Source organism: Castor canadensis, chromosome 12 (assembly GCF_047511655.1).
Source record: "Castor canadensis chromosome 12, mCasCan1.hap1v2, whole genome shotgun sequence".
Taxonomy (NCBI): domain Eukaryota; kingdom Metazoa; phylum Chordata; class Mammalia; order Rodentia; family Castoridae; genus Castor; species Castor canadensis.
In genome coordinates this window covers 84,610,415-84,625,220 of record NC_133397.1, presented here as the reverse complement: position 1 = coordinate 84,625,220, position 14,806 = coordinate 84,610,415, and the positions used below count along the sequence as shown (strand labels likewise).

General features: G+C 37.0%; 1 protein-coding gene across 9 annotated transcripts in view; it reads left to right on the top strand.

Annotated features, from left to right (window-relative positions):
* Mgat4a (alpha-1,3-mannosyl-glycoprotein 4-beta-N-acetylglucosaminyltransferase A) overlaps positions 1–14,806 on the top strand; it is a 121,139-nt gene that overhangs the window by 74,505 nt on the left and 31,828 nt on the right. For all 9 annotated transcript variants that reach the window (XM_020179204.2, XM_074050327.1, XM_074050321.1 and 6 more), the window contains 3 exons: positions 5,172–5,218; positions 11,112–11,225; positions 12,542–12,617. In XM_020179204.2, the coding sequence (XP_020034793.2) occupies positions 5,172–5,218; positions 11,112–11,225; positions 12,542–12,617 (237 nt within the window). The remainder of the gene's footprint in view (positions 1–5,171; positions 5,219–11,111; positions 11,226–12,541; positions 12,618–14,806) is intronic.

Sequence of the window (14,806 nt, the reverse complement as noted above, 5' to 3'; positions counted from 1 at the left end):
AGAGACTTTTCAATTCTGCCATTTTAGCCTGAAAACAGCTATGGATAATACCTAAGTGAATGGATGGAGTTGCATTCTAAGAAGTTCTACTTAGGATAATAAACACTGAACCTGTTTTGCCCAACTGCTCTAATTAAGCTATAAAGCCATTTAAGAATTTTAAGTAGAGAAGACATTGGGCTTACTATTTTTATTTTGAAATTATTCTAGATTTAGAGAAAAGTTGCACAAATTATATGGAGTAGTCCCTTTACTCAGCTTGCTCTAATGCTAACAACTTTTATGTGGCTGTAGTATAGTTATCAAAACCAGGAAATTAAAATTGGTATATACACTTATATATTTTATTTGAATTTCACATTGTTCCAGCTAAAGTTACCTTTCTGTTCCAGCATCCATTAGAGAATCTCACATTACATTAGTGGTTCTGAACCCTCAGTTTCCTCCTCTCTTGTTTTTCATGGACTTGGACACTTTGATGAGTTCTGTTCTGTTTTATAAAAGTCTCAGTTTGAGTTTCTCCAATTATGTTCTCATGATTGCATTGTGGTAATGTGTTTTTGGTGAGGATAACATGACTTACCTTTTGAAAGTATCTCACTGGCTGCTTTGATAAGCATAATCCAGGTGAGGCTCAGACTAGATTATTCATGGAGGTGTTTAGAAGCAGTCAATTTATGAACATATTTTGAACTGAATGAGTTCTGATAAATGAAAACATTGCTGTAGTCTGAGCATGGTGTTTGGGAGAAGACAGATGTATTGCAAATGAAGAAGTGGTCTTTTATTCTTTTGTCTAGCCTTTGAACTTCCTCTTTCTTACTCTGATTATTTTTCAACATGACCATTTTAGAAACTAGGAAAACTAACTAAAATATTGTGGCGTTTGTTTGCCTTTGTTGGTATAACCATTGTCATTGACAATTACAAATATAAAATCAAGCCTTATGTGGGTGGTAACTGATTTCCCTTAGTTCTAGGGAAATAAAATTTATTTTGAGCTGCCAGCCCCATTCTGTCACGTCTGGCCTTTTTTTTTAGAATTTTCATCGGATACTTATGGTGTAAAGTGCTGTGTTTCCAGCCATGGTGGAGTTAGCAAGAATTAGATTTACCTTTTTGATATCAGCAACTAGAAAGCTGGATAAATCTATGAATCACCCTTTCTCAGCAGGCTGTACAGGATGTGGTTGCCCAAGAGACAGAACTAAATGTCATGGGCACTGTAATTGCCACAGCTTTCTGCCTGGTGATGCATTTCATATCACAGTGCAGAAAGGGGAATACCAGACAGAACTGCTAGAAATTTCAGAAGAGAATGCTAGGCAGGAGAATATTACACAGAAAATAACACTTTTGAGTGTTTTCTGTATCAGGCAACACGTGCACTGAGGAAACTCCACAAGGCTGCAAAGGAACAGCTGGGAAGTTGTAAGCTAAATGGTTCCCAGTGCATATTGGACAAGATCTGACCCACCGCAATGACAAGTCTTTGACAACTCTTACTGTCTTTCACTTTCTCCTTCCCTCCAAATCCTTTAATATTTGTTCATTATATTTAGATGTTCTGATGTTGGGTACATATATATTTACAATTGTTATATGAGTAAACCCTTTATTATCATATACTGACCTTTGTTTCTTTTCCTCTGTGTAATCTCAGTTCTGTCATCTAGCTCTCTAATTCATTATCTTGCTTAATTGTGTTGGTGTTTTAGCTTCCTATTGAAATTTTTAGTTTAGTCATTGTATTTTTTTATTCTGGGATTTCTGTTTGGTTCTTTTAAAATTTCTATTGCTTTGTCTAATTTTTTGCTTTTATTGTATTTTCAGAATTTCATTTAATTGTCCATTGCATGTTGTTATTCACTGAACTATGTTAAGAGGATTATTGTATATTCTTTGTTAGTCATTTCATAGATGTCACTTCATTGTTACAGCTTTATTAGAAATGCACAACTGAGGATTGCTTCCCTATCAGGGTGGTGTGGTGGGGTGGGCTTTTGGCCGAGCTGAGGTCCAACAGCCTTAACCCTGAGCTGCAGGAGTCTCTCTGTCTAGGCAGAGTCTTTGGCAGAGATGCTTTTTGACTGGGGGAGCCACTGCTTCCTGGGTCAGGCAGTTCTACGCCTATGTTTCTGTGAAGTACACAGAGATAAGTGTCATCTTTCAGGTGGGCTCTGAGGCCGGACATGGAGCCTAGCCATTTAGGGATCCAGCTGGGTTGAACTTCTGCCATGTTTCTGAAGTTCAGCTTTGTGGGTGGTCTCTGAAATCAGCTGTTATCTCCCATCAGGCACCAAGTGGTGGTCATTGTGACCTCTGCCTTCTTTCTTTGTTTCTACCTGGCCCCAGTGGTTAGTTGTGCCATTACCTGCAGTGTTCCCTGTGAGGTAAGACCAGAGGGGCCTTTCTGAGATGTGTGTCATGAGGCTAAAGAAGCTGAGTGACTATCCCTGGTTCTCTTTTCTCCCTGTAGAAACTGTGGGCCCAGAGAGATCATTTCAATATAGAATTGTGCTAACAGGAGGGAAGTGACATGGTAGTAATTTCCGACATATTGGGGTTTTCAGGAAGATGCTCTGGTCTGAGGGTAGCTGCTAGTTGAACTTTCTGTGCTGGAGAGTGGCGCCCAAGGCTTCTGATTCTCCTAGTTGACTGATGTCATCTCCTTTGAGTCCACTGTTGTATGTATTCAGCTTTTATACATATGTCCCAAAGAAAAGTTATATTTTCTTATGTTTAGCTTTATATTTTCTCTCTGTGTATAATTCACATAATGTGCAATTCATCCATTTAAAGTCAGGGTTGTGGGGCTGTCACCTCAGAGTACTTAGAACATCTTCATTACTCTGAAAAGAAACTCGTAAGGCCAGGTATAGTGCTCAAGCCTGTAATCCTAACTACTTGAGAGGCAGAGATTAGGAAGAATGCAGTTCAAAGTCAATGTGGGTAAAAAGTTTGCAAGACATCATCTCAACTAATAAAGCTGGGCATGGTGGCATGCACCAGTTATGTGGGAAGTGTAAATAGGATTTTGGTCCAAGTCATCCTAGGCATAAACAGTGAAACCCTATTTGAAAAAATACCTAAAGCAAAAAAGGGCTGAAGGCTTGGTGCAAATGGTTCTAACCCTGTTACTACCAAAATAAATAAATAAAAGAGAACTCTTAGCCATTATCCAGTACTCCCTCTATTCCCCTCAATCCTACACAACCAAAATCTACTTTCTGCTTTTACAGATTTTTTTCTATGAGATACTTCATGTAAATACAGTCACATAATATGTGGTCCTTTGCAACTAGTTTCTTTCACCTAGCATGTTTTCAGGGTTCATCCTTGTTTCATCACATACCAATAATATCTCCAGGTTTTAATATGAAAACATTTTACTTAACCATGAGAACACGTGATTCTCCCAGGGGAAAAAAAAATGCTCTTTCTGTGTGCTTTTTATGTCTACTTTTCTTTCCACCTGGCCAAGCATGCAAATTCCTTCGTCCCTGGAATATACATATTCTGGTTTAAAATTCACAGACACATTCTCATATTTGAGTGATAGCATTATCTTTTAAAGGTGCCAAATGCCTTTTAAAAAGATCTCAGGAAAAATAACCCTGTTAATTTAAAGCAAGCAAGCTCCATGGGCTCATTGACTGGCTATCATTACCAGCCAGTAGGGAAGGGGCAGTAGAGGTCTGTCCAGGTGGAGACCTGGGCTGGTGTGGCATGTGCTTTCTAGGCTGGTCATAGTTTTTCAGCTTTCATCAGAGGAGTCCCACAACTCCCCCCCCCACAGTGGATACCAGAAAGTATTGATTCTCGTATAAAAGTGACACCAATTGTAGTTGTTCAAGTGAATCTTTTACCAGATATGGTAATTAGGAACAACATAAGGATTAAAAATAGAATGGATGGATCACTTTGCTTTATAAATTGCAAATGTATGTTTACATAAGCTTATTTTCTTCTTGATTTCTCTGGACAATCTACTGGAGACAGGGAGCGAGTCGTCTTCATCTTTGTATTTGTTTTTCTTTAGACAGGTAAATCATTGATCTTCACTAAATGCTTATCAAATTGAATTTCAGTTTGGTGCTAAATATGTTACAGTTCCCATAAACCAAACTTGATTGTATTATCCAAAATTATAGCCTGATGAGTAATTAGATACTCTTGGGGCAAAACATGTAGGCAACAATTTATTTAAAAAGAAATCAGTAATGTTTTGGCTTATATGAGGGAGTGAAAGAGGGTTTTGGTTTGTATTCTACTTGTGCCACCTTTTAAGCATTTGAATGTGATATTAAGAATGTTTCTTATTTTTAAGCCATTAAGCTTAATAAATATTGGAATATCAGTTAGCAGAAATTAAAGTGAAAATACTCACCCCTAACAACTTTTATTTATCAGATATTTTTGTAATTTCTAGGGTTTAACTATATCTTTTCTCCTTAAGTATGAAATGCTTTGACAGTCTCTATAACATAGCTTTTATTTTATATATCATTGGTACAGTTTTAATAATCAAGCATGTGTAAGGTGTCACTGAATTTAAAATATATGGGAATGTTTGATTTTTCAATTATTTAACATTTAAATGTACACAGGTCTGATAACCATTTATTTCTGATTATTTCTACTTATTTGGGTTCTCAGTACCAGTAAAACACAGCTTTTTATTATATAGTTTTATTATTTAATCTCATAGTCTCTGAGATATTCTTTCCTTTCTCATTTTCCTTGAATAGAATAGAAAAAAAATATCCTGACGCTCAGAGAAGCAGTGTACTTCACATTATACAGTCCAATAGCTACAGAGGCAAGTCTGGAACCTAAGGTTCAGACTCCAGAAGGAATCTCAGTAACATGCTGTTTCTGTCACTATTGAAAGTTTGAATGTTTCAGGAGAAGTAGAAATTGTTTCTGTGCTCAGTTTTTCTAGTTAATTGAACATTGACCATTGAAAATAATAAAAACTTACAAGTCTGCATACTGCATTGGTAAGTACAGTGTAAAAGAACAATACAGAAATGCAGATCCCATAATTCGTCTGAAAGTTTAATATTTTCATTGCATGTTTCATCATTTATCTCATTTTGGTCTAGTATTAAAAACTAAATAATGATATAAAAACATGAATGTAGGTATAATTTTTTTTTCTTTCTCAGACAGATATTGATTATGTACATGGTGTTATAGCCAACCTGGAGAAAGAGTAAGTCCTTCTTCAATATGGAAATGGAAATGTTTTAGTTACTATTGTCTTTAGCTTTGTGCTAAAAGAAAATATCTTCCTTTATTGTTCATTTCCCTGTGGAGGTCATTGTTCCTTAGACTACCTGACATTGGTCTTTTTTTTTTTTTCATTTTTCTTTTATTATTCATATGTGCATACAAGGCTTGGTTCATTTCTCCCCCCTGCCCCCACCCCCTCCCTTACCACCCACTCCGCCCCCTCCCGCTCCCCCCCCTCAATACCCAGCAGAAACTATTTTGCCCTTATCTCTAATTTTGTTGTAGAGAGAGTATAAGCAATAATAGGAAGGAACAAGGGTTTTTGCTGGTTGAGATAAGGATAGCTATACAGGGCATTGACTCACATTGATTTCCTGTGCGTGGGTGTTACCTTCTAGGTTAATTCTTTTTGATCTAACCTTTTCTCTAGTACCTGTTCCCCTTTTCCTATTGGCCTCAGTTGCTTTAAGGTATCTGCTTTAGTTTCTCTGCGTTAAGGGCAACAAATGCTAGCTAGTTTTTTAGGTGTCTTACCTATCCTCACCCCTCCCTTGTATGCTCTTGCTTTTACATGTGCTCATAGTCCAATCCCCTTGTTGTGTTTGCCCTTGATCTAATGTCCACATATGAGGGAGAACATACGATTTTTGGTTTTTTGAGCCAGGCTAACCTCACTCAGAATGATGTTCTCCAATTTCATCCATTTACCAGCGAATGATAACATTTCGTTCTTCTTCATGGCTGCATAAAATTCCATTGTGTATAGATACCACATTTTCTTAATCCATTCGTCAGTGCTGGGGCATCTTGGCTGTTTCCATAACTTGGCTATTGTAAATAGTGCTGCAATAAACGTGGATGTGCAGGTGCCTCTGGAGTAACAGTCTTTTGGGTATATCCCCAAGAGTGGTATTGCTGGATCAAATGGTAGATCGATGTCCAGCTTTTTAAGTAGCCTCCAAATTTTTTTCCAGAGTGGTTGTACTAGTCTACATTCCCACCAACAGTGTAAGAGGGTTCCTTTTTCCCTGCATCCTCGCCAACACCTGTTGTTGGTGGTGTTGCTGATGATGGCTATTCTAACAGGGGTGAGGTGGAATCTTAGTGTGGTTTTAATTTGCATTTCCTTTATTGCTAGAGATGGTGAGCATTTTTTCATGTGTTTTCTGGCCATTTGAATTTCTTCTTTTGAGAAAGTTCTGTTTAGTTCACGTGCCCATTTCTTTATTGGTTCATTAGTTTTGGGAGAATTTAGTTTTTTAAGTTCCCTGTATATTCTGGTTATCAGTCCTTTGTCTGATGTATAGTTGGCAAATATTTTCTCCCACTCTGTGGGTGTTCTCTTCAGTTTAGAGACAATTTCTTTTGATGAACAGAAGCTTTTTAGTTTTATGAGGTCCCATTTATCTATGCTATCTCTTAGTTGCTGTGCTGCTGGGGTTTCAATGAGAAAGTTCTTACCTATACCTACTAACTACAGAGTATTTCCTACTCTTTCTTGTATCAACTTAAGAGTTTGGGGTCTGATATTAAGATCCTTGATCCATTTTGAGTTAATGTTGGTAGAGGGTGATATACATGGATCTAGTTTCAGTTTTTTGCAGACTGCTAACCAGTTTTCCCAGCAGTTTTTGTTGAAGAGACTGCTATTTCTCCATCGTATATTTTTAGCTCCTTTGTCAAAGATAAGTTGCTTATAGTTGTGTGGCTTCATATCTGGGTCCTCTATTCTGTTCCACTGGTCTTCATGTCTGTTTTTGTGCCAGTACCATGCTGTTTTTATTGTTATTGCTTTGTAATATAGTTTGAAGTCAGGTATTGTGATACCTCCTGCATTGTTCTTTTGACTGAGTATTGCCTTGGCTATTCGTGGCCTCTTGTGTTTCCATATAAATTTAACAGTAGATTTTTCAGTCTCTTTAATGAATGTCATTGGAATTTTGATGGGAATTGCATTAAACATGTAGATTACTTTGGGGAGTATCGACATTTTTACTATGTTGATTCTACCAATCCATGAGCATGGGAGATCTCTCCACTTTCTATAGTCTTCCTCAATCTCTTTCTTCAGAAGTGTATAGTTTTCCTTGTAGAGGTCTTTCACATCTTTTGTTAGGTTTACACCTAGGTATTTGATTTTTTTTGAGGCTATTGTAAATGGAATTGTTTTCATACATTCTTTTTCCGTTTGCTCATTGTTAGTGTATAGAAATACTAATGATTTTTCTATGTTGATTTTATATCCTGCTACCTTGCTATAGCTATTGATGATGTCTAGAAGCTTCTGAGTAGAGTTTTTTGGGTCTTTAAGGTATAGGATCATGTCGTCTGCAAATAGGGATATTTTGACAGTTTCTTTACCTATTTGTATTCCTTTTATTCCTTCTTCTTGCCTAATTGCTCTGGCTAGGAATTCCAGTACTATGTTGAATAGGAGTGGAGATAGTGGGCATCCTTGTCTGGTTCCTGATTTTAGAGGGAATGGTTTTAATTTTTCTCCGTTAAGTATAATGCTGGCTGTAGGTTTGTCATATATTGCTTTTATAATGTTGAGGAACTTTCCTTCTATTCCTAGTTTTCTTAGAGCTTTTATCATGAAATGATGTTGGATCTTATCAAAGGCTTTTTCTGCATCTATTGAGATGATCAAGTGGTTTTTGTCTTTGCTTCTGTTAATGTGGTTTATTACGTTTATTGATTTTCGTATGTTGAACCACCCCTGCATCCCTGGGATGAAGCCTACTTGGTCACGGTGAATGATCTTTTTGATGTGTTGTTAAATTCGGTTTGCCATTATGTTATTGAGGATTTTTGCATCAATGTTCATTAAGGAGATTGGCCTATAGTTCTCCTTTTTGGAGGTGTCTTTGCCTGGTTTTGGGATAAGTGTAATACTGGCTTCATAAAACGTGTTTGGCAGTTTTCCTTCCCTTTCTATTTCGTGGAACAGTTTAAGGAGGGTTGGTATCAGTTCTTCTTTAAAGGTCTGATAGAATTCAGCAGAGAATCCATCAGGTCCTGGACTTTTCTTTTTGGGGAGACTCTTGATTGCTGCTTCAATTTCATTTTGTGTTATAGGTCTATTCAGGTGATTAATTTCCTCTTGGTTCAGTTTTGGATGATCATATGTATCTAGAAATCTGTCCATTTCTTTTAGATTTTCAAATTTATTTGAATATAGGTTCTCAAAGTAGTCTCTGATGATTTCCTGGACTTCCATGGTGTTTGTTGTTATCTCCCCTTTTGCATTCCTGATTCTACTAATTTGGGTTTTTTCTCTCCTCATTTTAGTCAGGTTTGCCAGGGGTCTATCGATCTTGTTTATTTTTTCAAAGAACCAACTTTTTGTTTCATTAATTCTTTGTATGGTTTTTTTGGTTTCTATTTCATTGATTTCAGCTCTTATTTTTATTATTTCTCTCCTTCTATTTGTTTTGGGATTTGCTTGTTCTTGTTTTTCTAGGAGATTGAGATGTATCATTAGGTCATTGATTTGGGATCTTTCAGTCTTTTTAATATATGCACTCATGGCTATGAACTTTCCTCTCAAGACTGCCTTAGCTGTGTCCCATAGGTTCCGGTAGGTTGTGTTTTCATTTTCATTGACTTCCAGGAACTTTTTAATTTCCTCTTTTATTGCATCGATGATCCATTCTTCATTAAGTAATGAGTTATTTAGTTTCCAGCTGTTTGCATGTTTTTTGTCTTTACTTTTGTTGTTGAGTTCTACTTTTACTGCATTGTGGTCAGATAGTATGCACGGTATTATTTCTATTTTCTTATATTTGCTGAGGCTTGCTTTGTGCCCTAGGATATGATCTATTTTGGAGAAGGTTCCATGGGCTGCTGAGAAGAATGTATATTGTGTAGAGGTTGGATGAAATGTTCTGTAGACATCTACTAGGTCCACTTGATCTATTGCATATTTTAGATCTTGGATTTCTTTATTGAGTTTTTGTTTGGATGACCTATCTATTGATGATAATGGAGTGTTAAAGTCTCCCACAACCACTGTGTTGGCGTTTATATATGCTTTTAGGTCTTTCAGGGTATGTTTGATGAAATTGGGTGCGTTGACATTGGGTGCGTACAGATTGATGATTATTATTTCCTTTTGGTCTATTTCCCCTTTTATTAGTATGGAATGTCCTTCTTTATCTCGTTTGATCAATGTAGGTTTGAAGTCTACTTTGTCAGAGATAAGTATTGCTAATCCTGCTTGTTTTCGGGGGCCATTGGCTTGGTAAATCTTCTTCCAGCCTTTCATCCTAAGCATATGCTTATTTCTGTCGGTGAGATGAGTCTCCTGTAAGCAACAAATTGTTGGATCTTCTTTTTTAATCCATTTTCTGACATTGGTCTTTTACCTTGTCATAAAGTAGGTGCGTACAAGTCTAGTAATCTGATGAGATAGATTAGCCTTTTCCATTGTAGGAAAGATTTGAATACCATGCATATGTAGCACTATCAAACAGCAGTGGGTGGTGTAGGAAGAACAAAGTGAGAATACTTAAATCTTCATCCTCTAACTACCGAGACTGATATCAGTGTAGCCATTTTAGACTTCAGTACTGAACCATGTATAAATCTGTTCTGTTTGGCAAAGATGGGGAGCCAGTTTCCTGTGAACAAAGCATGTGGCAGGTAACTGATGGAAAGCCTAGTAAGTTTCAGGCATCAATACTTTTATAGTATTGCCTTAGTGGTTTTAATAATGATATCATAAAAATTAAACTTGATATAAATTTCTTCATTGAATTTTATTTGTTTTTTTTTCTTTTTTTGCCCCTAAAGGACATACTTTCTACTTTACAAAGAAAGGACTTACAAATAACAATTGTTTTCCAACTCCAGATTTAAGATAATATGACTTTCTTTGTCTATCAAAATACTAAAAGTAGAGATTTTAAAAATATACATGGTTCAACATCAAATTGTCATTTGTTAGATTTTCCTCAAATGCTAAGTTTGTTGGCAGTCTTTATAGAAGCATACTGCTGTAGAGTGCTTAAGGAAAGGAACAGGGCAATGATTTTTGGTTTCCTTTCCTGGAGACCACATAAGGCAGGTCTGTGGTTCTTATGTAGGGATTCCATTGCCTTGCTTCTTCCTCAATGTGGGAAAACTAAGGCCAGGAAAAAAAAGTACAATTAAGTACAGTGAACATTTGCATAAAGTGCGGTAGTTGCACAAGCAGTTTGTGGAGATTTGCAAAATTGGGAATATGAACGAATTTACATTTGAGTCAGTACTGGCTGATCACAAAACTTTAGAAAAGGTTTTCTCCACCTCAGCACAGTTGATATTTTGGACTAGATGATTCTATCCATGCATGGTAGATAACAGGAGCCTTGGTATCTGTCCACTAGACAACAGTATTGCCCACTAGTAGTGAAAACCAAAGTGTCTCTAGATATTGCTGAATGTCCTGAAGAAGGAAGAACTTAGAATTTTGCATAAATAATATATTTAGATGCACACACAAATTAATTTGTTTGCTTTTCTTCAATTCCTTGTTTCATGTGAGACCCTGATTGATTTTTAAAATTCAGATTACTTTTAGAAATGTAGTACCTGCAGTTCGCCTAGGATTTTAATGCTACTCTAAGGATAGTGGCATTTTATACTGGTTTTTAAAGGGTTGTTTAAAAGATAAAGAGAAAAAAAAAGCCCAAAACTTATGCTACTAGAGACATCTGTATTTTCCGGTAAAAAGTCTGTGATGACCACCTCTTTCAATACATTGTGACCATCACATACGCTGCTGTGCATGTTTACTGATGTGTTTTATGTTAAATACAGTAATTTAAGCATTCAGATAAGTGAAATCCCATACAGAACTTAAATAATATAGCTAACCTTTCCCATGACAGATTCTCTAAAGAAATCAGTTCTGGTTTGGTGGAAGTAGTGTCACCTCCCGAAAGCTATTACCCTGATTTGACAAACCTGAAGGAGACATTTGGAGACTCTAAAGAAAGAGTAAGGTGAGCCATGTGTCATTTAAAAATTTCCATTCCTTTGCATAGAATATCTAATAAACATAGTTTTGTTCATCAAAGTTTAGAATATTTTAGGATTAACTTGATGAAATATTCTAGGGAGTCTCACATATTCTGGAGAGGTTTATTTTTTTTGGTGGTAGTGGGGTTTGAATTCAGGGCCTCACACTTGCTAGGCAGGCACTCTTCTGCTTGAGTCATGCTTCTATCCTTTTTCGTTCTGGTTATTTTTGAGATAGGGTCTCACTTTTTACCTGGGTTGGCCTGGACCACGATCCTCCTATTTTATACTTCCTGCTGTACCTGAGATGACAGGTATGTGCCACCACACCCAGCCTTTTCTGTTGAGATGAGAGTCTTGCTAACTTTTTTGCCCTGGCTGGCCTGGAATTTCCTGGTCTCAGCCTCCCTCTAGGATGACAGGTACAGACCACTGTACCTAGCTATGGAATTTTCTTAGTATGAGTAAGGGCTTAGGTTAAGCTTTTATATTATTATGTTTCTTTAAACTTGCTTTAAAGAAAAACAATTAGATTTTCTTACTTATTTCATTCATTCATTCATTCAGGCAGTACAGGGGTTTGAACTCAGGGCTTTGTGCTTGCTAGGCAGGTGCTCTACTGCTTGAGCCACATCTACAGCCCTTAAACTGGCTTTTTGAACCATTTTTATTCAGTATTAGTTAGTGTGTGTCTGTAGGCTTCCACATGTTATTTTTTTTTAGCATTCAGTGCATACTTATTAATCTCTACCTATATGCAAAATATATTCCTAGACATGAGAGTAATGTTCTCCATAGTATAATTTCAGAAACACTAGTTTACAAGGCATTAAGATTTTACTGAAAAAAGGGCCTAGGATCAAAGAAGTTTGGAAGATGTTGGATTAATTTTTTCCCCCTTAGATTTGGGGTATAAGTCAGAAGTAGAGCACTTGCCTAGCATGCATGAGGCCTTGGGTTTCATTCTTAGCACTACAAAATTTTTTTTTAAATACAATTTCAATAAATGTTTTTAATGCTGGATGTTTTAGTGCCTGTCATTCTTGTATGTCTCTAGATGGGGAGTATGTATACAGTGTTTTCCAAACTTGCTTTGATCTGAGAGTTCTGTTTTCCTCAGGACATCTTAGGGATCCAGTCTTAGGAGTACATTCTGATTAAGGCTTCATTAGAGAAAAGTGCATTTTCTCTGACTATCTACCCTATGGGTGTTACAATAGATAGATGAGGTCAAATACACCTAATCTTATTTTACTAAATTTGAGTCTGATTCCTAACCGGTGTTTTGAAACTGTTTCAGATGGAGAACAAAGCAAAACCTAGATTATTGTTTTCTAATGATGTATGCTCAGGAAAAGGGCACATACTACATTCAGGTAAGTGTGGTTTTTTTTTTCTTTAACGTTTCTCACACTTCTGATAAAAAGTATTCTAAGAGCATATTTTCATTAAAACAGGAAGTTTTGAAAGCACCTCCTCAGCTCTGTTGATCTTAGCCCTGTCTCAGGGAGCAGAGGGGTCACAGTGGTGGTTGAGAATGTGGGCTGTGAGGTCCCTCACCAGCAAGGGCAGACCCCGTCACCTGCATGGAAGTGTGGCCATGGGTAGCTCACTGACATCCTGCTTCTTCTTTCCTCCTATTCCTCCCCTCTCCCTTTCCTCCTCCTTCTCTCTACTGTTAAAAAGAACTAAGATTTAAGTATTTTGCAGGTTTATAGAAGGATTTCCTTATAATATTTCTGGAGGTCTCATGGTAGAATAATTGTTTTACAGGCCACAATACAGTTGCGTTTATATGAGGATAATAAAGTTGATGTTTAATCCTAATGTTCCAATTTTTAGCATTATGGCTGGAATGCAATACAAGTGGAATAACCCTGTGATGTTATGAGTTTTAGGTTAATCAGGTAGGCAACAGCCTAAAGAGTTCTAGGAAGCTGTTATTTCTCCCAAATCTCATTCTCCTTAATGACTTAAGTGCAAATTCCATAACTGGAATTTCATTTCTATAGCCAAACAGAGTCTATCTCTTGTTCAAAAATGTAAATATCCTTGAGAAGTATAGTAACTAAGACTGCCAGTTACTATGTTTTCCTGTAAAAGTTTATTAGAGCTTTTCCTGGGAGGAGATTTTGATGAGAGTGGCAAGAAGAGAGTCTGGGTCTCTGAGTCAGAAGGGAAGTGTTTGGGCAGCTGCTGGGAGGCTTGGGGAGAGAGAGGAGAGGGAAACACCTTGCTTCCCATGGAAGTCAGAGAGACCTAGTGCCAGTGTGTCAATCAGTTTTCCATCTCTCTAACAGAAACCTGAGGTAATGAACTTTTAAAGAGAAAGGTTTATGTTGGCTCACAGTTTTGGAGGCTTTAGTCTGCAACTGATTGGCCCCCTTGCTTTTGGGCCTGTGGTGAGGTTGCCCATTAAGGCAAAAGTGTGTGGTGAAGCAAAAGCAGCACCTTGTGACCAGGGACTGAAAAGAAAGAGAAAGGGGATAGGGTCCTACAGTCCCCTTCTAGGCATGAACTCAATGACATGCAAGACTTCCCACTAGGCTTCACTTCTTAAAGGCTCCACCATCTCCTAATAGCACCTCTCTGGGAACCAAGACCTTAACACATGGACCTCTGGGGGACATTCAGATCCAAACTAGAGCAGCAAGGTACATTCGAATGTTCACAGGACAGGAACTGTAAGTGATAAATGCTGTTTGCACAACATTATGTCTAACACTATCTGAGGTTTGCATGCAAAAACATAATATCTTAGATTTAGGTAGTTCATTACCTTTAAATACCTTAGAGAGGTCTTGTTTTATTTTCAAAATAATAAAAGAAAGCATTTTATTTTTACATATCCCAAAATTATTGTTGAACCTTGCTGTTTTGTTCCAGGGCCAATATATAAATAATTAAGAACTTCACATACAGAAATTTAAAGTCTGCTTATGTTTCTCTTAAAATTCATTTTCAGTTTCTCTTCCCGGAAAGAATTAAAGAAAACCTAATGCTTTTTCCCTTTTTCTCTCATTACTATGGGTTGAACTCAGGGTTTCATGCCATGCTAGGCAAATGCTCTACCACATTTGCAGTCCCTCTTCTGTTTCTTTTGATTTCATTTGATGCAGGGTCATGCTAAATTGCCCAGTACTTGTAATCCTCCTGCCTTGGTTTCCTGAGTAGGCAGTACTACAGGTGTGTACTACCACATCTAACTAACCTAATGCTTTTTTTGTGGAACATAGGAAGAGTGAATACTTAGGTAATTAAGGATAGGATAGGGAGAAGTGAGAGGGTCATAAGGAAAACTTCTGAGCACAGTCGGTGTATAAGATACTACAACAATGGCAGCAACAAGCTTGCATTTACAGCATGCTTACCATATGCTGCCATTTTTCTTTGCAATTTATACTCTACACTTAGTAATTCACTTAATACAGCCCCATTTATTATGGAAAATCACATAACGTTAAATTTACCATCATAACCATTTCTTAAGTATACAGTAGTGTTAAGTGTGTGTACATTTTTATGCAACCAATTTCTAGAATTTTTTCATAATGCAAAAATGAAT